Here is a 23,370-nt window from a genome sequence, read left to right on the forward strand (position 1 = left end):
TTTCTACAGTCAAAAGTCTACGTTTATTTGGTCTAATAAACAAAATAAACAGTATAATTTTTACAATTCGAAGTGACTGTTGTTTATTTTAATATTGTTTAAAATATAACTTGTTCCTTTGATATCTTTAGTGTCGCATAATCATTCAGAAATCATTCTAAAATAATGCTTAGAAATTTTTTTGATTATATTATTTATAACCATTTTATTTGTTTATTTTTAAGTGAACCATAATGTGTTAAGTCTTTAAAAGATTTACAATAAAAATACTTAAACTCATCAGGAAAATATTGTATAGACTTTTTTCCAGCATTACTAATAATTAGCATGGTTGTGTTCGAATAGTTTTAAATATAATAGCTCTCAGTTTTCCTTCTTTATTTCTATTTGTATATTTCTTATGTACCTTTAAAAAAATCTGTGCAAAACTCACCTGATATAAATGTCCAGAGCCAAAGAACACAGACGAACCTCATCCTGAGTCAGGATCCTTTTCTGTTTGTTCTGGTCCAGTTTTAGTTTTCTATGTTCAGTTTTTAATATTGGCTGTTATAACACCTCGGTTATACCAAAAAGCAGTAACAAACCCGTATGTCTAGATCCTCATCTACACTCTTTCTAACATGTGTACCGGTTTCTACATGCACACACTCCCACACATTCACATCCAAAACCTGACCACTTCCTCCTTGTTCACTTTTGCTTTGAATGCACATCCTCATTTCACACAGGTCCAGGGTCAGGTTCCATCTGCTTTCCGTGATCGGTAATGTTAAGCTTGAGGTGTGCAGTCTGATCCTCGGCCAGTGTGAAATAAACCCTCTTCAGATGCTGTACTACACTGTCTGAATATTTCATTGGCTAGCAGGTAGCGGGAATTAAAACTCTTCTCAGATTAGTTTTGTTTTTGCAGAAACAAGCACGTTTTTTCCAGCAAATATTGATCTAGGTTGACCAGGCCTTAATACTTACAAAATCTATCATAAAAGCCTTTAGAAAAACCTCAAGTAAAAAACATTGATGAACTACTTTGATTTCATGGCTACAGAACTTTAATTGTTTATTATAGAGTATTTTTGATTATTTATATAAAAAAAGAATTTTTATTCCAAAACATTGCTTTGCACAAATACATGGTAAAACTCTTAGGAAATCAATGACAATCAGTATGTGTCAATGTGTCACATTTGCCTTAATGTAAAAGTTCAATACAATTTCAATGTAGTTTTAGCCTCTCTGGTGTGTTAATGAAATACAGTAATTCAGCAGGAGATTATTAATTAATTTTTTAGAATTAGAATTAATTAATTTTTTATCATTTTTTTCTGTTTTTTTTTTTTTATAAATTTATTCATATCTTGCATTTTTTAAAATCAGATATAAATGAAGAATGATACAAATGAATTAATATATCATTGTACGTTATTATTTTGCCAGGTATGATGTGGTCCTGGATTAACATCCATGTTGATCCTGGAACATCATTTTTGTTTGAAAATGTATTCCATACCTATTTCCTACTCCTAATCCCAACCATAACTGTAAATAATTCCCAAAATTAGAGGAAAATCATATTTGGATGACAATCATGTAGAAGTGCATAAACCATAAACTGTAAACATATTCCTTAATTCTGATTGGCTGAATGGAATGTTGTTTTAGGATCAACATAGATGTTAATCCAAATCAGGTTGGAGATATATCATCTGCGTACCTTAACATAATGAAAAAAATAAAGCATTATCCCATTATTTATTTTCCAGTAAGCAATATCCAAACATTTATGGTAATAAAACAAATAAAATAATGAAGGAAGAATGCAAAAACATGTAATAATTCATGACAGTATAGGTTATGGTTGGCTTCAGGCAAGTCATTGACTTTTATTTAGCAAACAAGCAAGTGAAACACAGCATATGATAAATGCAGCGTTATATGTATGTTAAATAATTTAGTTTTACTGTGATTTGTTTTGAGTTGGGAAGGTCACTTTTTTATCAAAGTACACAGAATATGAAAACTCAGGAGCATGATTGTTTTTTTGTTTTGTTTTTTGCACAGAAACTATTTACAAAATATTCTTACATACTTGATATTTTATAAACTGAACTCCCAAACAATAATGGGGCAGTTACACAATTGGCATGTTTAAGATCTGTTTGAAAATCAATGATCTTCACTACAAAGAGGGCATCAGACAAGAAGCACTAAATTAAATTCTGGTGTTCCGCGCCATGTCTATAAAATATACAAATTTATTTTACCACAGTATTTGCAATGGAGTATCTGCACTTACCTACTGCTCCTGATGGCGCTTGCATATAAAATTGATCTCAGTTTATGCCTGAACAACTAAATAAAGGCTTATGTCTATGTGAAGTCTATGGTGTATAAGGGTCCTTTGTTGTGCATATAGCTCATTGCTGCAATCAGAGATTTCCATAATCTTCATGCACTTGGCCCTCGTCTAAATTCTCATAAATCGAATATGAATGGCTTCTCATGACTTCATACGTGTCTGTAGATTTAATCTCTGTGCTCTTCTGTATGCCCTAAAAATGAATGACAATATTAATTTACTTGACAGTTCTGAGTAAAATGATGTACATATTAGAAATCCGACAACATCATTAGTAAGGATCATTCATTTTGATTTTGGTCAGAATCATCAATGTGTCTCACCTCCTCTTTGAATCCGTCACTTCTGTCTGCAGATGTTGCTGCTGCAAAACATTAAAAAGAGTATTGGCTTCATGTTTATTTGAAACAAGCTTTTAATTATTTTGATACTTGTGTGTGTGTGTGTGTGTGTGTGCGCGAGTGGGAGTGTGTTTGTGCGCACATACTTTCTGATGTTTTGACTCTCTTCCTGTACAGGTGAACAGTGATTAAACCAACCAAAAGTATGATCACTGCCAAGCCCAGACCAACAGCAGCATATGGCGAAGTGTGTACAGATGCTGAGGAAGTGAGAGAGAGAATTGATTATTGGTTTTGGTTACATGTGGAAATTCCCACTAAAAATTCAGATGTACCTTCTTAAAATCCTACAAATTTTACTACGGGGGTGTTGAATGCTCGATTCTGATTGGCTGCTAAACATGTGCGGTTATATTTTTGTTAGGGGAACACACAGCTAAAGTATTGCCAGGCAGGTTTTGATTGCATTACAGTTCCTTATCACTATGCTGAATGATTCCAGTTATTTCACAGCTGCTACTTTTAGTAAAAGGTTTGTGAGAAACAAATGCTACACACAGGAGCAGTTTGAGGACAAATGTCTGAAATGCAACATCTGAACAATGTATTTTGGTGTGTTATTAGTAGGGCTGGGCAATTTGGCCTAAAATCAAAGTCTAGATTAATTGATCATTTTAACTCCATTATGATTAATGAATAATTATTTTAGTAACTTTATTTATTTATTTATTTATTTATTGCCCTCATATTTCACTGACAGGTTTTGTACAGTAAATATTCTCATAAATTACAAATAAGAGATTTTTGAATGAAATTACAATGCCTAAAACCAACAGAGAACTTTTTCTTATTAAAAAAAAGTAACAAATAGCTTTCACTTTTGGACACAAAATAAATTATTGTTATGCTGTGTTCACACCAGACGCAGAACGCTCGGATAAATTGAGCTTTTTGCGCCTAAATAGACGTGTGAACATTTTGAGTTTACTCACTTCATTTGCGCGTCAAATCCGCTTCATTCGCTCGTCAAATCTGCTTCACAATAGACGCTGATTCGCGTCATGGGCAGGGCTTCTGTGTGCCTGGTGACTGTAGCTTCATTGCTAAATGGCTAAGAAATTGAAGGCTGAAAAACAGCTTCCATACTTGCCGTGTCTGAGTTCACTTCATTCTTTCAGAGGTGCACCCAGCTCTGTAAGTTTATAAACTCCTCCAGAAACTATACCTGGATGATGGAAGCTTCCAGCATGAATTCCGACTGAGCCGAGTTTGATGAACTGTTGTCTGGTGTCGGCAGGAGAATTTCCCCCTGGGATACCAACAACAGGCGCAACGGCATAAGTAGGGCCAGACGGAATCTGCTGACATTTTTTTTACTGTTTCTGTGCAGAGTTTTGTTAAAAATCGCACTTGACACTTGAAACTCGCACTTGACACTTCTTACGTGTCTGGTGTGAGCGCAGCATTAGTGTCTTTCATATTTAAAGTAGTAAATAAGCTATATCTTTTCTAAATAAAACAACTCTAGTATATCCTGTAAATAGTATTTTAAAGTGCATTTCTTGCATCTTCTGTAAACAAATTATTTTATTGTAAATAATTTTGATATATCGGAAAATATGCCGTATCAATGCATCCCAGAGCAGCTTCAAATCATTGTCATTGTAGTGCAAAGTAATGCTTAAGAATAGGTCCATCGTCCTACTTGACAAGAGATTAGATGTGGCTGCAAAGTGGCCACAGAAATATAAATAAGCCTTAGCGTTTAACAGAGCGGGGTCATGTGATGTCCTGAAAAAATCAACTTGTAAAAATTATAGGTGCTGAATTGTCGAATTTCGATTAATTGCCCAGCCCTAGTTATAAGAAGAATAATTAACTTTAGTCCATTTAATTATTATTAATATTAAATCATATTGTGGTTGTGAATTATTTTTTTAATAATTCAAGCGCCCATCATCAGTTGTTCCATACTTAGTGTTAGTTTTTTCCCCATAAAACACTGAATGAACATTTCAAGCACTACCGGTCAACAAATCTCTTCGTTTTGTAACTGTCACAAATAATATATAGCCACATTTGAGTTGTAATGGCTTTTAATTTCTTTGTCAAACTAAAAGAAACTAACCATGCGTTATTAAAGGCTTATAATATACGGATTAAAATTAGGGTTGATAAAGTTGTCACCTGAAACTGAGGGTGGGAATGTGAGGCTGTCCAGGGTTGAATATCTGCAGGTACTGCTCGCTGTGGTGGACGGAGACTCTGAGGATAGTTCTGGTTGTGTGTAGGTTGTGTGTGAATCCATGAATGTGTGCATGTCTGTGTATGCTTGTGTGGATGTGGCGATGCTTTCATTAGGATCTGCATAGGAGAAGAAAAAATAAATAACTGAGAAAAATACAAATGACACTGGAAAAAGTCATTCTTACCCTTAGAGACTTCCAGTATGACTTTCTCATATGTGTCTTTAATTGATCTCTCCACACCACACCAGTAAATCCCAGAGTCTGACTCTTGTAGATCAGCGATGGTCACAGTGAAGGAGCCATCTCCTAAATCTTTCAATCTGTATCTCCCTACTTCTGCTTGTTTCGAAGAGACAAGAGCACCGTCTTTATATGTGCATGGATCTCTGCAGAAGTACTTGAAGTTATCTGAGGCCCATTTATGGGAACATATAATTATCACATATTTTCCAGTGTATTCTTGTATGTTAATATCTGCAGAAGTTGCAATACCAAATCCTGTTGGATAAAATGAATGCACAATATTTCAATTCATTTCAATTTGAAATCAATCAAATCAGTCATTGCAAAATCAATTGGACTTTCACTCCTGCTGGTGGATTAATTTGTTGAAAAACATTTCTATAAGAATTAAATTTTGCTTTAAATTTTTATATTCGTTATCCTAAAAATGAATTTTTTAATGCAAATTTAATAATAAGGAAATGTTGTGTCCATTAGACCCTGAACAGAGACTAGCAGTATGTCAAATACACGAAGACACAAACACACACACACATAACAGCAGCATGGAGCCAGTTTACAATAGGCAACAGAAGTGATTGTCAAGCACCCGTCATTATCTGTCTTTATATTATGCAGTTTGATTGTCAAAGAGCTCTGTGTTGCGAGATGAAGTTAATTAGTTTGGCAGAGATTTTGTCTTTACTTGTATGATGGCACTGAATTGTCAAAACCCCTCTCAAAATGTCTGAATTTATGTTGAGCGAATATTTCGGAGGCAGAGTTGTGATTGAGCAATGTAAGCTTGTATTTATTTTTTTGAGATGCAAAAATTTCAGACTGTAAATCTGATCAAATATAAAATTGCAGATTGATTTGAAAATTTCAAACCCAAACAGCTGAGTCTTGTCCATTTTTAAGAAACAGCTGAAGACGCCATCAGTTTTGTCAACACATAATCTTTTCATAATAGCACTTCCTATTCTGTTCTTAACATATCTGTTTGCGCTGCTTATGTGTTTTATATAGACAATATCAAACTCACAAATGCTAAACTAGCCAATACTTGTCACTGCATACAAACGGTATTTTTCTGGTGATTTAAGATTTTCATATACTCCTTTGTAAGTTGCATTGGATAAATGTATCTGCTTAATAAATATATGTGAATAAATTTAATTATAGCTTTAAACCATTAATTAAATCTGGTCACTGTGGTGCCCAACTATAGAAACAATCTCATATTAAATATTATATCAATCAGTCAATAATTTGGCAGCTTAATAGAAAACAGGAATTACTGCTATTTTTACTGACTGTGATAAATGTGTAGAAAACTGACCTGACAGAAAGATCCAGAGCCAGAAAGCACAGAATAACTTCATTTTGAGCAGTAATTCTGCTGAGTCCGAGCTTTGCACTATGTAGGATAGACTGAGTAGTCTTTAGGTGTCCAACTGAGATCACACTTAAAATAAAGGTGTTTTTTTTGTGTCTTCAAAACCATAAAATACCACGAAAACATGCATGGTTTAGTGACCACTTCCTTTCTAATACTAGAGTTGTTTCCCATTGGTATGTTTTAAAAGGGTATTTTTGAAGAAGGCCAATCTGTATGAGAGATTCTTTATCTGGCAAAGAACCTCGATAACTCCATTGAAATTGATTAAAGTGTCATTTTTTATTTTTTTGTGACAAAAGTTCAAAATCACCAGTAACAACCCCAAAACAGGGTTTTTCCATTGAGTATTTCAATGACTACCTGTAAAGACTTGAATGTAGCTCACTGCATATCATGCTGGTATTGGGAAAATTAATTGAATTATAGCTTTAAAACATTAACAAATGTCAATGAACTGAACTTCAAGTTTATATAATAGGTGTTTGTACGAAACATATTTACAGTACAAACTAATTATGGAGTCGTTATTTTTTCAGTTGGCAAAATGACAAGATGGTAACATTTAAAGTGACCGCTTTATTGTCAGTTCACATATACAAACATACAGAGAATTTATATTGCATTACTCTCAGAGTAATGGGTGCATAGAGATGACACAAACAACAAGTAGCAGCATAAAATATACAAATATACATTGTCCAATATACAAATAATACTTTAAATGAAATTGCAGCACAGGATGTCATCAGAGAAATATATTTGAAACAGGACCAGGTAACGGGCAGTAAGAGGAACAATGAAAAGAAAGTTAGTTTAGTCACATGTATTTGTTGTTCTACAGTTTACTTCCTGATTGCTTGTACATAAATGGGTTTTTGGTCGTACAATCATCAGAATCTCTGAAACTTGTGCAACATTAGGATCTAAGATTTTGATTCATTTACAATAAACATGCATCTCCACCCCCCCCCCAAAAAAAAAAAAAACACACAATCTGTTATCAATTAACTTAGACATACTAATTCTATGAATCATACATGCCTCTGATAATTGGTTTCAATTAGTAGGCAGCCAGAAAGTGCAAACAGAATTGTAAAAAAGCAATTATTAAAAAAAAATAATGATAGGTCAACATATTTAAAGTTACTCTTGTTAGTTATCAAGCCAACTGATTTTTTTTTTCCGTTAAAATGTGCCTTTGTTACTGAAAATTACATTTACACAGACAACACTGCATCTGTTTTAACGCTATAGCATTATCTGTCTTAATTGGTAGTATAACAAGGGTATAAACAAAGCTTAGTAGTTAAATGCTAGATAGATATAGCCTACACAAAACATCTGTAGGGTAAAATAATATACTGTTTTTCTGCTGCAATATGTAAACATCGAATTAATGAATACAGTTTATTAAAAATGTAAATTGCTACAATAATGTTATGGGATTTTTTTCAATGTAGGCTCAATCTGAAAACAAACCCCTGTATAAATTTCTGTAGATCATCAATTATATAGCCAGAGAAACATATGGCTGCATTTTGTCTTTAAAATGAGCGCTATGGGGCGGTATGACGCTGTTCCTTTTTTGCTCTTACCAGCTGACCGCTTACCTCCGTGTGGACAGCTGTGCCACTGTTACCAGTTTGCTCAGTAGCTCGACCATGTACGTGGGGAGACTTGTGACGTAAAGTGGAGTTTACCGCGATGACAGGGTTCGAGTCTGGTAAAATCGGAAAAGTTGTAAAAATCAGGCTGGAGTGAGGGCTTGACTTTTTCTGGATCGCTGTTGGTTGGGTTTGGGGAAGTGGGTGGGTGAGTCAAATGGTGCTTTTTAAAACACTATTGGTTGGGTTTAGGGAAGGAGGAGGCTGGGTCAGTTGATTGGTCAGTCAGTCAGCACATAGCGGCCTCTGGTGGCGTGAATGGCACTACTGAGAGAAAATGAGATCTTAAAAAAGCATACACAGCGGACACTGGTGGATTCGCCAAAACAAAAAACTGCAAGAAACATAGCTCCTGGAATGTGTTTGCCCCTTTTCAGAAATGTATATAGGAGTACGTTCAGAATGAGCCTGGGTTGGATTTTTTAATCCAACCTAATCAGCGCTGTTGTTTGGAGATTGTTTGGTGCAGCTTGGCTGAAAGGAGAGGAGGGAATATGGTGGGGGATCTTGGTTTTGATTGGCTGTATGAGTTTTAATCACATTGCAATAAGTGGAGTGTGTGCTGATCTGCTGCGGGGTCTCTGTGATCTCCTCATAATCACCAGCAGCCTGTTGATTCAGCGACGTCTTAAATATAGTGAACAAGACAATGTTTAAGTTACTTTCATTTCTGGCATGTTACATATGTTTGATGATCATTATTAGATATGATGTAAGTTAAATTAGCATGCATTGAAATTCAATAAATGACCTACACAGATAGCAGTATGAATATAATGCCTGTATTATAATTCATTTCACTTAGAAGTCAGAATTTCCAAAGATAAATTGAGAAAATAAAATAATAATAAAAAAATTCAACACTTAAGTTTTCTTCCTCACCTCTGTAGTATATGTGGTGCTTTGCATTTCCGCATCAGCTAAAGTTGGAAACAATGAAATGTTTTAGCTGACAGATTATGTGGAAGACTATATTTAGAGAATGCAGCATATTGTCACTTACCATCAGAATTGTGTGATTTTCTCTTTCGCATGTAAACTAAACAGAGAACTACCACAAATATAATTACCACGAGAGTCAGAATGATGGGAGTGAACATCTGATAATCTAAAATCAACAGAAACACTTGATTAACAGTCCCATTAGCATTGCAGAATTATCTCAACCTTCAAAAACTTAATTGTAACGGCATTCTCAAAGTTAACACAAAAATTAACAATTTCTTATTATTTGCTTACCCCAGGCCATCCAAAGTGTATTTTCATAACAAATTTAGGAGTAGCCATTTTTACGCTTTTTGATTAAAACTCAATTGTTATGGATACTTCTGCATTGCAGAATAAGGTAAATTACAACTCACCTAATTGTTTAGTATTCTCATAAAAAGCTGGTCTGGATGAAAACGCAGGATATTTAAATTCTATAAAAGAAGAGAAATTCATTCATTAATTTATTCATTCATATAGACAAATGATCAATACTGATTAACTGTTACCTGCTGTAGAAGAACTGGAGAAGTCATCAAGTGTTGAAGATGAAGAGATTACACTTTTTGTTGAGGATTGAGGATCTGTCACTGTTTTTGGAATTTTGGGTTGTTTTAAAGTTTTGCCTAAACAAATAATAATTAACATATAGAGAGTATTTGATATGCAAATGAGTATTTGCACTGCTAATACTAAGCATCATCCTTACCTTTATATACTGCCAGTTTGACTTCAACAAATGTGTTTTTAATTGATCTCTCCACTCCACACCAGTAAACCCCAGAGTCAGACTCTTTCAGATCAGTGATGGTCACAATAAAGACTCCTTTTCCAAAGTCATTCAGTGTGTATCTTCCTTTAGATGACTTGTCAGAGTTTACTAAAATATCATTCTTGTCATTACATGGATCTCTGCAGAAAAACTTTTTGTTGTTTGAAGCCCAGCTATGGGAACAAGAAATATTGATGTAGTTCCCTGCATCTCCATGTAGACTACTCCCATCAGTAGCTGAAACAGTTTGATGGAAATGTTAATGGTAATACATTTATTACCAAATAGTCATCTTAATAAGTGTCAATTCAGTTAATTAACATGCTGGAAAGTTATAGTTCAGTTAAAAAGAAATGTATACATTGGAATCAATAAAATATAAGCATGAACCATATTAGAAAATATTGAAATGTTGTTTTAAAAAAGTTGACCAGATATTCCAGAACCTGTGGTTTTGGCAGATTGGCTTTATTATATGCTAACAATAAAAGTTCATTTTAGTGTCAAAATGGTCAAGGGTTCGCGTGGATTTACTCCGGGTTCTCCGGTTTCCCCCACTGTCCAAAGACATGTGCTACAGGTGAATTGGGTAGGCTAAATTGTCCGTAGTGTATGAGTGTAAGTGGGCATGTGTGAATGTTTCCCAGGGATGGGTTGCGGCTGGAAGGGCATCCGCTGGAAATAGGACCTACTCTACAAGTGGAGTAGATCAAAAGATCCTTAAAAGCTAGTCATTATACGGACATCCATAGAAATTTAAAAACAAGTGACAAAGATAATAATAGAGATCTACCAGTCTAGAAATAGTTATAACAATATTTCTAAAGCTTTAGAACTGCAGCAAACCAGAGTGATGGCTATTATCAAAGACTATATTATACACAAGACACGTCACTCAAATAGTTTTGAATGGGTAAAACTGTAACAGTCAATATGGCGAATTAAGCCCCACCTACTAATACAGGAACCAATCATTAATCGCTATAGACTGACTGAGACTGACGGCCATTATTCAGAGAATGAGAATGTGTAGAGTTTGGGCAACATGAAAAAATACAGATTTTGTTTGATTCAAACATTTAGAGCCAAAACTTTTTAGACCGTTGTTTAATTTTATTAGTGATTCCAAATTTGTAATGCAATCATAAGCTTGGCAAACAGTTTTGGAGAATTTAATGTTTCCCTGTTCAAACAGAATGCCCAAGCATACTGCCCAAGAGGTGTTTCAAAGATGGCCATCGAGTGAAATTACTTGCCTTAAAGGGACTTTGCAGTTATCTACGAATGGCAAAAACACGGAACAGTGAAGAACCTTCCCTGGAATTTTATTACCGCAAGAGATGAGCGACAACTCATCCAACAGGTCACAAAAGCCCCCTCAGGGTTCAACGCTAAGGATATTTTCTACTGGCCCGATTGGACCAGTGGTTCAGATTTTTACCTGTCCTGCCAAAATTTTCACAGGCCCCTCACCACAAAAAAAAAAAAGCCAATATAGCTATTTCTTAGCCAAATATTTTGAATAATGTGTAAAAAATATCTGTGAATCTAGAATTTTAATATTTAAAAAATGTTAAAATATTTTGCAGTATGGAAAATGTGCAAGTATTTTATTGCAAAACAAAAGGTGGCTGACTTAAAAGTTTGCAAACTATGCAAAACATCACTTCATTTTTCATGGTGTTGTACCCATGTAAATGTCTGTTTCTACAATGTTAGAAACGGATGTTCTCTTTTAGCCTTTTAAATTGATGTGGCCATGTTGTCGTCTCTTCACTGTGCTGGTTTTTACCAGGTTACAAAAAAAAAATTATGTGCTCACAACATCCAATCTGATAAGAGGAACCGAAAAGCAATATGGTGTTTATGACTTCACAGAAAAGGTAGCATTTAAAGACTTAAAAGCACAAATTGTTTCTCGATTCTAAGACTATATTTGCATGCAGCTGACAAATAGTCCCAGGCAAATTCAAATTTAGTGACAAGGCAGCACTGGTCCGGTCGGGCCATTAACCATTTTATCTGCTGCCCCGGGCCATCGGGCAGTCCTTATTGTTGAGCTCTGATTCTGTATATAATATATAACTGCTGGCCTCATTTGCTTTGGTTGAGTGTTCATGACTCCACCATAAGATAGAGACTGCGCAGATATGGTTTACATGGCACAGAAGACTAAAACATGTTGGAAGATTTGTGTCTGTGTAGGGTAAAAGTAACACTGTTGAAAAACAAAAAACAAAAAACAAAAAAACACCATACCAACAGTAAAATGTGATGGTCTGGAGCTATTTTACTGCTTCGAGACCTGAAAGACTTGCTATGATAAATGGAACCATGAGTTGTGCTGTGTCCCAAAATATCCTGAAGAAGAATGTCTGTCCATTTTTTTAGTGAACTCAAATTGAAGCAAATTTGGGTTCTGGAGTAGGACAATGATCCAAAGAACACCTGGGGTCCGTTCTTCGTACGTGGATTACTCAGTTAGCTGGATTTGGATATTGACGATTTGACATGATCCAGGATCGTTTCGTTCTTCAAAGCTGATCCGAGAGTTGTTGTCATGGCAACAGTTCTGCTAGGTCAAACCTGATCGGGAGCAGGTTCAATTCATATAAACAGGATTAGATCGGCTCAGTTCAAGCAAAGATAATACAGAAAGTATGTTCCGAATTCTGATATTTTCTTACAGTAGTAGTTATATACACTTGGGAAAATGGTACATATTTTTTAACTATATATAAAGTTAAAGTCATTAATAAGATAAATAAAGTTATACATATTAATAAAACGTATGCAATCTGCACCCTCAAAATGAAAGTACAAAGACTGCCACCTGGTGGTGCAAAGAGAAAACTTATCGATATGAACTTTTTAGATCGCTTTAATACAAATTGTGTATAATAGAAATGCACAATATGTGACTTTTTTTAAAGCAATAATACATTTATGTAGTCATAAACATGTTTTGATAGTTAATATGCCAGTGATGCTTCACAAAAGTTGCAGACGCCTTTACCAATATGAAAATGCTTTTGTAAACAACCAGTTATTCTTTACACCGATTAAAAAACGGCTACTATAATAAAGAAAATATTTTCTAAATGTGGAACTAAATACATTGATTTGCATTGAAATGCATGATGAATACTCTTGTCTTGACAAATGAAAGTGTAAAGCCTGCAGCTCACAACAAATGTGGAAAGTTCTTGCGTGTCATATTAAACAAACCGTTTACTGCTAATTTAATGTAATTTTGCTCACATGGATAATTGAATATTAATCAGATGATGTCATTACGCTGCTGTGCCGTCAGCCAATCATTGCATTGCTGATCATGATTTCGAGGATTGATAGATCTGTCCTTCATAACACACGCAGCGATCTCAGATCAGTTTATCCAGACATTCTAATCTAATTCGCGAACTTGTTTGAAGAACCAAATTAGCGAGAGATCAGTTATCAAGATTAAAAGATCCAGGATCTGCCAAATAATCTTAGATCATTTAAGCGAGGTACGAAGAACGGACCCCAGCAAATCCACTTCTACATGGCTGAAGAAAAACATAATGAAGACTTTCGAGTGGCCTAGTCAAAGTCCTGATCTGAATCCTATTGAGATTTTGTGACATGACAAGATGAGTGGGCCAAAATTCCTCCACAGCGCTTATTGTGTAACATACTTATTGCAAGTAATAAAAATGCTTGATTGCTGTTGTTGCTGGTTAGGTTGGTCGAACTTGTTATTAGGTTTAAACGGGGCCATGACATGTTCACTATCTAATATTTCAATTTGTTTGATACATTAAAGTGTGAGAAACGTGCAGAATCCGTGAGTGGGTTTCACACCACTGTATGTTCTGTTAACTCTATTTACATGGTTAACTTACATGGTTTACATAGTCACTTTTCTTATCTAGGACTTGTACAGTGTGTGAACACTATTCAGACAAGCGTATCAAACCAGTTACTGGTCATTTTAAATAGGGATACAAACACAACAGTAAAAAAGTTACTACAGTACAGGTTACAACAACAGTGGAAATATAAATAGAGAGCTCACCTGACAGACCAATCCAGATCCAAAGAACACAGATTAACTTCATCTTTGAATAAACCTGTTAAATTCCGCTTTATATTAGTGCTTCCTGGTTCAGGTTCAAGTTAACTGCCATGAAGATTCTGATTAATATGCACAGTTTTTTTAGTTCTTGAGAAATATACGATATCTAATGTCAAAACAATATACAATGTCTAAATGTTTAAATCATAGAAGACCTCATGCATGTACTGGAACAGCATCTGCTTCCTGGTTTAACACTTGAAGCCCTTTCGCAGATATCTGGTTTGCGTTTCCTGTCACAGCATCTTGTTAGACTATTTTTGTCTGAGCAGTCTGATGCTAATCAGTGTGATGTAGTTGGACATACATTATTTCAGCATGTCTGTGAACCACTGATGTGTGTATGCATATATGGAGTAAGATTAAAGTGTGATTTTTATCAGAGCACCCTCTTTTGCTGTAGACTTCAGAACTACACTTAGTTTAGCTGCAAGTAGCATCTTTCTTTATTGACCTGCATTCAAGACATTCGTCTGTGTTTTGAATCATTTGAATTGCAAATAATTTAGTTTACAAGATGTTTTGCATGCTTATAAAAATCATCCCTTTCTGGATAGGGATGATGAGAGATTTATGAGTGTGTGGTTAATGTCTTCGAGTGACGTACTATATGACCACATCCTCTGTTTGCTTGTGACATGAGCTCGTTGGTGTTATTAGCTTCTGGTCTGAGATCAGTTTTTTTTTTGTTATTATTATTGTGGATAGGGCTGCACAACAAATCGTGAATACACCATTATCATGATATGAAATTACATTTATTTTATGCATTGGTTGTTTATCTAAATTTGACCAATCTTTATCCCCACCTCCACAGTAGTTGCTGTCTTGCTATTGGCTGGAAAAGTGAACCCAGAGCTGAACATAAACACTAATGGCAAGAATGACAGCAGCCTATCAGGGTTTTCAGTCATTCATAGTGTCTTAAAGACTAAATGTTTGCATCTTAACTCTAAATTAGTATTAACTAGGTATGAAAATATAAATTTTAGTTGTTTTAATATTCAATCATTTTCTTTTCGTGGTGGCCACAGCAAAATAAATGGCCAACTTATCCAGCATAGCGCATGTCTTTGGACTGGAAACCCATGCAAACACGGGGAAAACATGCAAAGTCCACACAGAATTGCCAACTAACCCAGCCGGGTCTCAAACCAGCGACCTTCTTGCTGTGATGTGCCCCACCATGCTGCCCTGTTTTAAATACATTTAAATTAATTCATTTTGTTTTCGGGTTAGTCCCTTTATTAATCTGGGGTTGCCATAGCGAAATGAATCGCCAACTTATCCAGCACATGTTTTTACACAGCAAATGCCCTTCCAGCTGCAACCCATCTCTGGGAAACATCCATGCTTATTCACACTCATACACTATGGACAATTTAGCCTACCCAACTCACCTGTACTGCATGTCTTTGGACTGTGGGGGAAACCGGAGCACCAAGAATAAACCCACGCAAACACAGGGAGAACATGCAAACTCCACACAAAAAGCCAACTGAGGAGCACTTCCTTCTGCGCCCCTGTGCGTTTTGTAAATGGCTTATTTGAATTTAAATGCATTATCTTTCTATTCCCAAAGATGGCATGTTATTTACATTCTTATTTTAATGAATATAATAAAACAGTTTAATATTCCTTGAGAAATGGAAAAAAATATTTATTTTCTAAGGGGATGTACTCAATTATGCTAGGAACTGCATATTTATATATTTTCTTATTTTAGAAATTAATAAGTTTTTGTCAAATGGCCCTCTTGTAATCATTTGATATAATTATGACCAAAATAATTGGAATTATATTTTCAATAATCGAGCAACCCTAATTCAGAGGAGGTCCTTCTTTCTTCTTGTGCATCGGTTCAGGCTGAAATAAAAACAAAGAAACAAATGTCCTTACAAAGAATAACATCTAAAAATAACTGATTGTTACGTCTATGTAAATTGCCTGTTCTCACTTTCCAATTATTTAAATGACTGACATTTTTTAAATTGTATTTAGTTTTCGCATATACTTATCATAAACTAGTGCTGGTTGTATAAAGAAGATGATCTTTGTTGCAGTAATTGAATGCTTCTTTTTGAGGTACTTTTGGGAAACAGTCCAACCCCTAACTGACCTGCAAGGAATAACATTTCCCAGAAAATATGTAAATGATGTTAGACAGTAGTGCACTGTTTAAAAGGCAACAGTTTTGTATATGTGAGGTGTGGAAAACATAATGCAAATGCATTTTTTTACTGAGCTTATGGTCATTCGCTTGCGTTCAGCAGTTGACAGCGGACATTATTTTGTCTGAGAATTAGCGAATATTAAGCTTTTTCAGATCAATATGAAGTTCATCCTTCATTTAACAGGTGAGTAGCCTTTTTCTTAGCTCATGTTAAACAAAATATAAATGTTTATTCAAAAATGAGCGTTCAGAAAAGAAATAATGCAAATTGGTGACGTTGACAGATATGGAAATCAGTAGCATTTTGGGCAAATCAAGTTTATGGCAATTCTGTCAAAAATTAGCAGTTTAGCAATGTTCACTAGAAGTGTGAACCTACACTGGTCTCATGGTTCGGTTACGATTATCATGCCATAGATTCGGTTCAATTCGATATCTCGGTGCATCACGGTGCATTGACGATGCTTTCCATGCACAATTTTATATTTTTTTTCACAGCACAGCAATTCTTGTACTAAAATATATGAATATATTTATATTATATACTATTTGTAATACAATTGTGTCCTTTAATACAAACAGTCAGATATATAAACTGTACCTTTAACACAAGCATTCATAGCAAAAGAAGAAATAAAAATATCTCGTTCGCTTTCCTTATCTGGCAAGGTCTTTCTTACACCCCTTTGATTGGTCACACGCTCAACAGAAAGGGCTGTGATTGGCTCTAACATGCTGGCACTCTTCACAGTTGAGTGACACTGACAAACGGCAGAGGCGAACACAGCTGACCCGTGATAGACTAGAGACACGGTGGTGAAAACTCCACGCTCTCGTGTCTGTATTTAGAAGTATCGCTGTAACAGCGGAGAGGAGAGGAAACAGCACGCCAGCCGTTTAAATGGGCCACAGTGAGAGAGAGAGAGAGAAATGCAGTTTACTTTTATTTTCTCAATCGCATTGAAATACAGTCTTCTGCTGTGTCTGTGAAAGACTGTCCAGCAAATACACGCATTGAAACTGTCCACAGTTTCTCCCTCGCCATAGTAAGCTACGGCGACCTAACGCATATGAGGTAAATGACGTCAGTACATTATAACGGTTATGATTATTACTGAACGATACTGAATTGTCTGCATTGCGGTGCACCGAAAATTTATTTTGACACCCATATTTTCCAGAAAACAGCACAATGTAGAGTCTAGTCTAGTCTACTAATCAAAACACATCCTGTGATTTATACAGATTTATATAATAACTGATGGATTTATCTCTTTAGCACTGCAGCTGATGTTGGTTGCATATAACATAGCAATTGGACAATGTCAGAAGAGCTACTACTGCTCTCCTTTGGCGAACACAAGCACCTGTGCTAATACCTCCAGTTATGTAGAGAGAGCCTGTCTTGGACAAAATACTGCCTGCATGGCCTATTCCTGCAACAGTAAAAGTTCTGGCTGCTCCTGCAAGCTCGGATCCTACAACTGCAGCATCAACTGCAACTACGACATTTATTCTGACCTCTGTGATTGCCGTGCGGATACACACTCCTGCACCTGCCTTGGAGGTGTGTACAACACAACGTCTTCTTGTGCTTCTTCATGTCAGATGTTTGAATTGAATCGTTTACACATTTCTTTAATTCTCTCCTTATAGATATGACAACTTCAGTCGGCTCTCCAAACGTATGTGGGAAATAATTTCTAAACAATTCCGTTACATGTAATGTGATCTGATGAACTATTTTCTCTTCTTTGTTTTGAGCAGCAGACAGTCGCAAGCACTACGAATCTGCTTAATCTGATATCCAATATGTCAGGTCAACTGTCTCCCACAGTGAGTAACGTTTCCTGTTCTGAACCAACATAGGGTCATTATCAAAAACATTTAACCTTTATTTTTTGCTTGTATTGAAATAGTTTAGTTCCTTTCTACCATAGAAGTTGGTTAATGTTACTATCTTGCTAATAAAAATAACAATAACAATCTTCAGATTACACTTACAGTATTTTTTTGTACTAAAAACTGGTGCACAGACATGACTTAATATAATACCAGTATCTAAAATGTCTTCATGCAAAATGATCTTTACTTAATAATCTAATGATTTAGGCATAAAACAAAAATCTATTGTTGGCCAGTTTCACAATCTTATCAGTACAGGATATGCATTCTATTATAGGTGTGGTCTAAAATTGCAAACATGTAATAGTCCACATGGTTCAAATTAAATCAAGTCATATTTATTGTGTTGTACTTTACAATAAAAACTGTTTAAAAGCCACTTCACATTATTAAAACACAAAAGTAGAGTCAGAATTGTCTTTATTAATACTTTGAATTATTTTTTATTGGTTTAATTTTCATATTGGTTAAAGTCTTATTCTTTTTTGTAAATTACATTATGCGTTAGTTTAGTCTTTTAGTTGAAAACATGAGCTGAATATTACAAGCTGAAATCGATTGAAAATTTCAAGCTAAAATAGTTTAATGATAACTATAATAACTCTGACCAAGAAAACAGTGTTCGTATTCATCTTAATTCAATACAGTAAAGATTCGGTTAAGTTCAATAACAAAGAAACATTCACTGATTATAAAACAAGTTCAAGTGCTGTCAAGCTGGAGTTATCACTGAATATTAAATGTGTTTTAGGCCTCAATATGCTAGCCAAAGGCATCAGTGGAAAGTAATCTAAACTCAAAGTCACAGAAATGAAGGGGGAAAAAATACCTTGGGAGACCAGCTCTGACCAGCTCTGTGGACACTTTTTTTGCAGAATTGTTAGATATTTTGCTAAAGATAATTTATTACCAATTTAATGTTATGTACAGTAAATTGTTTAACAAGAAAATGGATACATGAGTTGTATTGTTTATCTGGCACCTGATTAAAAAGAGACTAAATCTTTTATATTACATTATTCATTCATTCATTTTCTTGTCGGCTTAGTCCAGGGGTGTCCAAACTACGGCCCGCAATCAGTTTTGTGGCGGCCCGCGAGGCTTTTTATAAATATTAATAGAATCTGGCCCGCTATACAAAAATGAACGTAATTCAATTAATAACGCTATGACACGCCTTCAATTAGGCAGCAGTTCCTGTAATGAAGCAAACAAACCGGCGAAAGCAGGACATTTTAGTCACGTTGGGGCAAAGAATATTTCTTCACAGAGGTCAGTGGAATATGTGTCTGTTTAATTTGCCAGGAATCAGTTGCAGTAATGAAGGAATATAATATTAAAAGACATTATGAAACAAAACATCAGGCTTTCAGCTTTTACACTGGTGCCGAACGAGATCAAAAAGTACAACAATTAGCAGCTGCCCTGTCAGCTCAACAACAGCAGTTTGTTAATGCTAATAAAGAGCAAGAAAATTCTATGCTGGCTAGTTATGCACAGGAAACCCTTCACTGAAGGAGAATTTATATAGGAGTGTCTGATGAGTGTTGCAACTGTAATTTGCCTAGAGAAGATTCAAGATTTTAAAAACGTAAGTCTTTCTAGAAACACAGTTGAAATAATTAACACACACACACACACACACACACACACACACACACACACATACACACACACACACACACACACACACACACATATATATATATATATATATATATATATATATATATATATATATATATATATATATATATATATATATATATATATATATATGCGTGTCTGTGTGATGTAAATTTTTTTTTTTTTGCATCTGGCCCTCGGCCCAAAAATTTTGGACACCCCTGGCTTAGTCCCTTTATTAATCCGGAGTCGCCACAGCAGAATGAACCGCCAACTTATCCAGCCAGGGGCCCTTCCAGCCGCAACCCATCTCTGGGAAACATCCACACACACACACACTCAAACCCTACAGACAATTTAGCCTACCCAATTCACCTGTAACGCATGTCTTTGAACAGTGGGGGAAACCGGAGCACCTGGAGGAAACCCACACGAACGCAGGTAGAACATGCAAACTGCACACCGAAACACCAACTGAGCCGAGGCTCGAACCAGCGACCCAGCGACCTTCTTGCTGTCAGGCGACAGCACTACCTACTGCGCCACTGCTTCACCCTATATCATATTATAAATGTGTTATTTTATATAAACATTATGTCACCATATTTTGAGAATGACCCTGAGATTTGATATTAGTTTATTTTTTGCATAGAAATCGTTTGCATTCTACATGAGTCTCTCTTTGGTTTCTGATTAGGATGCTGGAAACTTTTTGAGTGTGGTTGATGCTGCTCAGATGAAGGTTTCGACTTCTGACAGTCCTGTAGAAAAAAGTACATTGGTGTCATTTGGAAACGCGTATTTGAACGCCTTTGAGAATCTGGTGTCTGCACTGGTCGTGGCAACAGATAATATGACCGTGAAGAATATTGCTCTCAACAATACAGGTAAAGAGCACAGAAATCTGACATATAATGGCAACATATGCAAATCACACACAGTGTATCCGAAAATCTACACACAATATATTAAATGTATTTTATATTAAAAATAAAAAAGCTGAAAAAGCACGTTCATCAGTATTCACAGCCTTTGCTCAATACTTTGTTGATGCACCTTTGGCAGCAATTACAGCCTCAAGTCTTTTGAATATGATGCCACAAGCTTGGCACACCTGTCTTTGGGAATTTTGGCCAATTTCTCTTTGCAGTGCCTCTCAAGCTCTATCAGGTTGGATGGGAAGCGACGATGTACAGCCATTTCAGGTCATTGTCTAGCTGGAAGATGAACCGTTGCCCCAGTCTGAGGTCAAGAGCACTCTGAAGCAGGTTTTTATTCAGGATGTTTCTGTACATTGCTGCATTCATCTTTCCCTCTATCCTCACTAGTCTTCCAGTTCCTGCTGCTGAAAAACATCCCCACAGCATGATGCTTCCCCCACCATGCTTCACTGTAGGGATGGTATTAGCCTGGTGATGAGCGCTGCCTGCTTTTCTCCAAACATAACTCCTGGCATTCACTCCAAAGAGTTAGACCAGACCAGACCAGACCAGAGAATTTAGTTTTTCATGGTCTGAGAGTCCTTCAGATGCCTTTTGGCAAATTCCAGGCGGGCTGGTGGCTTCTGTCTGGCCACTCTACCATACAGCCCTAATTGGTGGATTGTTGCACAGATGGTTGTCCTTCTGTAAGGTTCTCCTCTCTCTACAAAAGAATGCTGGAGCTTAGACAGAGTGACCATCGGCTTATTGATCACCTCCCCGACCCTTCACCACGGTCATTCAGCTTAGATGGCCGGCCAGCATTTGGAAAAGTCCTGGTAGTTCAAACATCTTCCACTTACGGATGATGGATGCCGCTGTGCTCATTGGAACTTTCAGAGCAGCAGAAATGTTTCTGTAACCTTCCCCAGCCTTGTGCCGCGAGACAATACTGTCCCGGAGGTCTAGAGATAATCCCTTTTTCTTCATGCTTGGTTTGGGCTTTGACATGCACTGTCAAACCTTATATAGACAGGTTTATGCCTTTTCAGCTGAATTAACCACAGGTGAACTCCAATGGAGCTGCTGAAACATCTCAAGAATGATCAGTGGAAACAGAATGACCTTAGCTCAATGTAGAGCTTTAGCCAAAGCCTGTGAAAACTGATGTACATGTGATTTTTCAGCTTTTTTATTTCTAATAAATTTGCAGCAATTTCAAAAACTCTTTTTTTTACATTATCATTATGGGGTATTGTGTGTAGAATGCTGAATAAAATTGAATCCTTTTTGGAATAAGGCTGTAACATAAAAAATGTGGAAAAAAGTAAAGTGCTGTCAATACTTTCCGGATACACTGTATATGGCATATTTAGCATAGCAAGTTTCAATTTCAAAAATGTCATACGTGAATTTCAAAATAATGCAAAAATGACATGTATTAGCATTTAAGCATTAGAATTACAAATAAATACATGAATCTTCAAATAGTTTAGCTAGAGTTATATTTATGTATTCATATAATGGCCATATATCATATTTGGGTGTATTTAACGTGCTTCAATAGTAAAACTATGATGCTGGGAAGAGTATCCATTATAATAAAATAAATTATTCTTGAGAAATCCAAGAATCCATAATTTTTTTTTTCATACCCGTCAGTTTGTTCCCTCCAAAAAATGTTCTCCAGCAAAAGTTCAAATACCATTTTTAAATGTTTTTTTATTAATCTTACCCTACAAAGCTAAGATGTATGGACCTAAAATTCCTGTGAGGAAGCTATGCACAGCAACATGTACAGTAAAACAGCCATATATCAACTTGTAAGAGATTACATCTGTTCATAAGAGAGATTACATGTGTTCTTGATTTTCTACATCGTAGAAGTTACAGTTCTTGCAATTGGAGTCAATGCATCTGCAGCAGATATTCCTCCCATCTATACTAAAACGGCCCAATTGGAGATCGACCTAATTGGGATTGCCAAGCAGAGCATTTCAAGTATGTGGGAAGCTTGAGCACTCGTAAAAAATACACATCTAAACTGTCTTTTTTTTTACTTTTGTCTTTCAACTAAATTATTTATGCTATTTTACTTTACTGTATTATGTTTAATTTTACATTTTACAGAAAGTGCTTCTGTGGCTTTCGTGAGCTACAGCGCAATGGACAGTATACTTAAACCTGACTTCTTCAACACTTCAGAAAACACAGTTAAAACAATGATGTCCACTGTGATCTCAGCTACTCTTTCCCAAACCAACAACACTGCACTCACCAAACCAGTCAACTTCACCCTCAAACACATCCAAGTGAGTTAATTTAATTGATTGCTATCAGTCAGTGTTGATCTACTGTAGCAAGGTTTCCTGTAAACCCAGAAAAAAGACTTCTTTGCTGATGCTGCATGCTTGTTGGTGCTTGTTTTTGCAGGGGTTTAACCCTAAGAGTTCTCTGTCCTGTGTGTACTGGAATGACAGCGAGTGGATTGTAGATGGTTGTTCTGTGTTAAACAGCAACAGCAGCCACACTGTGTGTTCCTGTGTTCATCTGTCCACATTCGCTCTCATCATGCAGACCAGCAGCACTCCACCAGAATCGGTACCAGAACATTTCTAGAGAGCATTGAA

At 35.9% G+C, this 23,370-nt stretch overlaps 4 protein-coding genes across 19 annotated transcripts in view; 1 reads left to right on the top strand and 3 right to left on the bottom strand.

Annotated features, from left to right (window-relative positions):
• LOC137495984 (CMRF35-like molecule 2) overlaps positions 1-1,711 on the bottom strand; it is a 10,475-nt gene extending 8,764 nt beyond the window's left edge. For both annotated transcript variants that reach the window (XM_073907351.1, XM_073907350.1), the window contains exon 1: positions 434-1,711. In XM_073907351.1, the coding sequence (XP_073763452.1) occupies positions 434-476 (43 nt within the window). In that variant the 5' untranslated portion in view covers positions 477-1,711. The remainder of the gene's footprint in view (positions 1-433) is intronic.
• adgre9 (adhesion G protein-coupled receptor E9) overlaps positions 1-23,370 on the top strand; it is a 40,637-nt gene that overhangs the window by 9,463 nt on the left and 7,804 nt on the right. For 4 of the 14 annotated variants that reach the window (XM_021477476.3, XM_073906917.1, XM_073906894.1 and 1 more), the window contains 7 exons: positions 17,569-17,856; positions 17,946-17,974; positions 18,057-18,125; positions 20,518-20,707; positions 22,625-22,741; positions 22,871-23,052; positions 23,174-23,341. In XM_021477476.3, coding sequence (XP_021333151.3) covers positions 17,569-17,856; positions 17,946-17,974; positions 18,057-18,125; positions 20,518-20,707; positions 22,625-22,741; positions 22,871-23,052; positions 23,174-23,341 — 1,043 coding nt within the window. Of the gene's footprint in view, positions 1-2,877; positions 2,969-15,708; positions 16,474-17,568; positions 17,857-17,945; positions 17,975-18,056; positions 18,126-20,517; positions 20,708-22,624; positions 22,742-22,870; positions 23,053-23,173; positions 23,342-23,370 lie in introns of those variants that run through there. The other 10 variants (XM_073906949.1, XM_073906959.1, XM_073906939.1 and 7 more) reach the window with 5 other exon arrangements.
• The window catches only part of LOC137495978 (uncharacterized), a 108,662-nt gene continuing 87,030 nt past the window's right edge, over positions 1,739-23,370 (bottom strand). Inside the window, exons 1-6 of one of the 2 annotated variants that reach the window (XM_073907384.1) lie at positions 6,514-7,137; positions 5,133-5,447; positions 4,888-5,064; positions 2,847-2,960; positions 2,683-2,723; positions 1,739-2,552 (exon numbers count right to left, since the gene is read on the bottom strand). In XM_073907384.1, the coding sequence (XP_073763485.1) occupies positions 2,430-2,552; positions 2,683-2,723; positions 2,847-2,960; positions 4,888-5,064; positions 5,133-5,447; positions 6,514-6,556 (813 nt within the window). In that variant the 5' untranslated portion in view covers positions 6,557-7,137 and the 3' untranslated portion in view covers positions 1,739-2,429. Of the gene's footprint in view, positions 2,553-2,682; positions 2,724-2,846; positions 2,961-4,887; positions 5,065-5,132; positions 5,448-6,513; positions 7,138-23,370 lie in introns of those variants that run through there. The other variant, XR_011015999.2, reaches the window with a different exon arrangement.
• On the bottom strand, positions 7,137-15,742 carry LOC103909383 (uncharacterized). Its single transcript, XM_073907360.1, has 8 exons — positions 15,157-15,742; positions 14,057-15,110; positions 9,934-10,233; positions 9,734-9,850; positions 9,599-9,658; positions 9,241-9,345; positions 9,120-9,157; positions 7,137-8,864 (listed from the first exon to the last, which is right to left on the bottom strand). The coding sequence occupies exons 2-8, from the start codon at positions 14,097-14,099 to the stop codon at positions 8,670-8,672; spliced, it is 858 nt and encodes a 285-aa protein (XP_073763461.1). The 5' UTR covers positions 14,100-15,110; positions 15,157-15,742; the 3' UTR covers positions 7,137-8,669.

Source organism: Danio rerio, chromosome 1 (genome assembly GCF_049306965.1).
Source record: "Danio rerio strain Tuebingen ecotype United States chromosome 1, GRCz12tu, whole genome shotgun sequence".
NCBI lineage: Eukaryota > Metazoa > Chordata > Actinopteri > Cypriniformes > Danionidae > Danio > Danio rerio.

Coding starts and splice junctions, on each gene's coding strand:
- LOC103909383 (XM_073907360.1), bottom strand. CDS start 14,099: ATGAAGTTAATCTGTGTTCTTTGGATCTGGATTGGTCTGTCAG. Junction 9,659..9,733: donor CTCCAGTTCTTCTACAGCAG/GTAACAGTTAAT, acceptor CTTCTTTTATAG/AATTTAAATATCCTGCGTTT. Junction 9,346..9,598: donor TGAGAATACTAAACAATTAG/GTGAGTTGTAAT, acceptor TGTTGATTTTAG/ATTATCAGATGTTCACTCCC.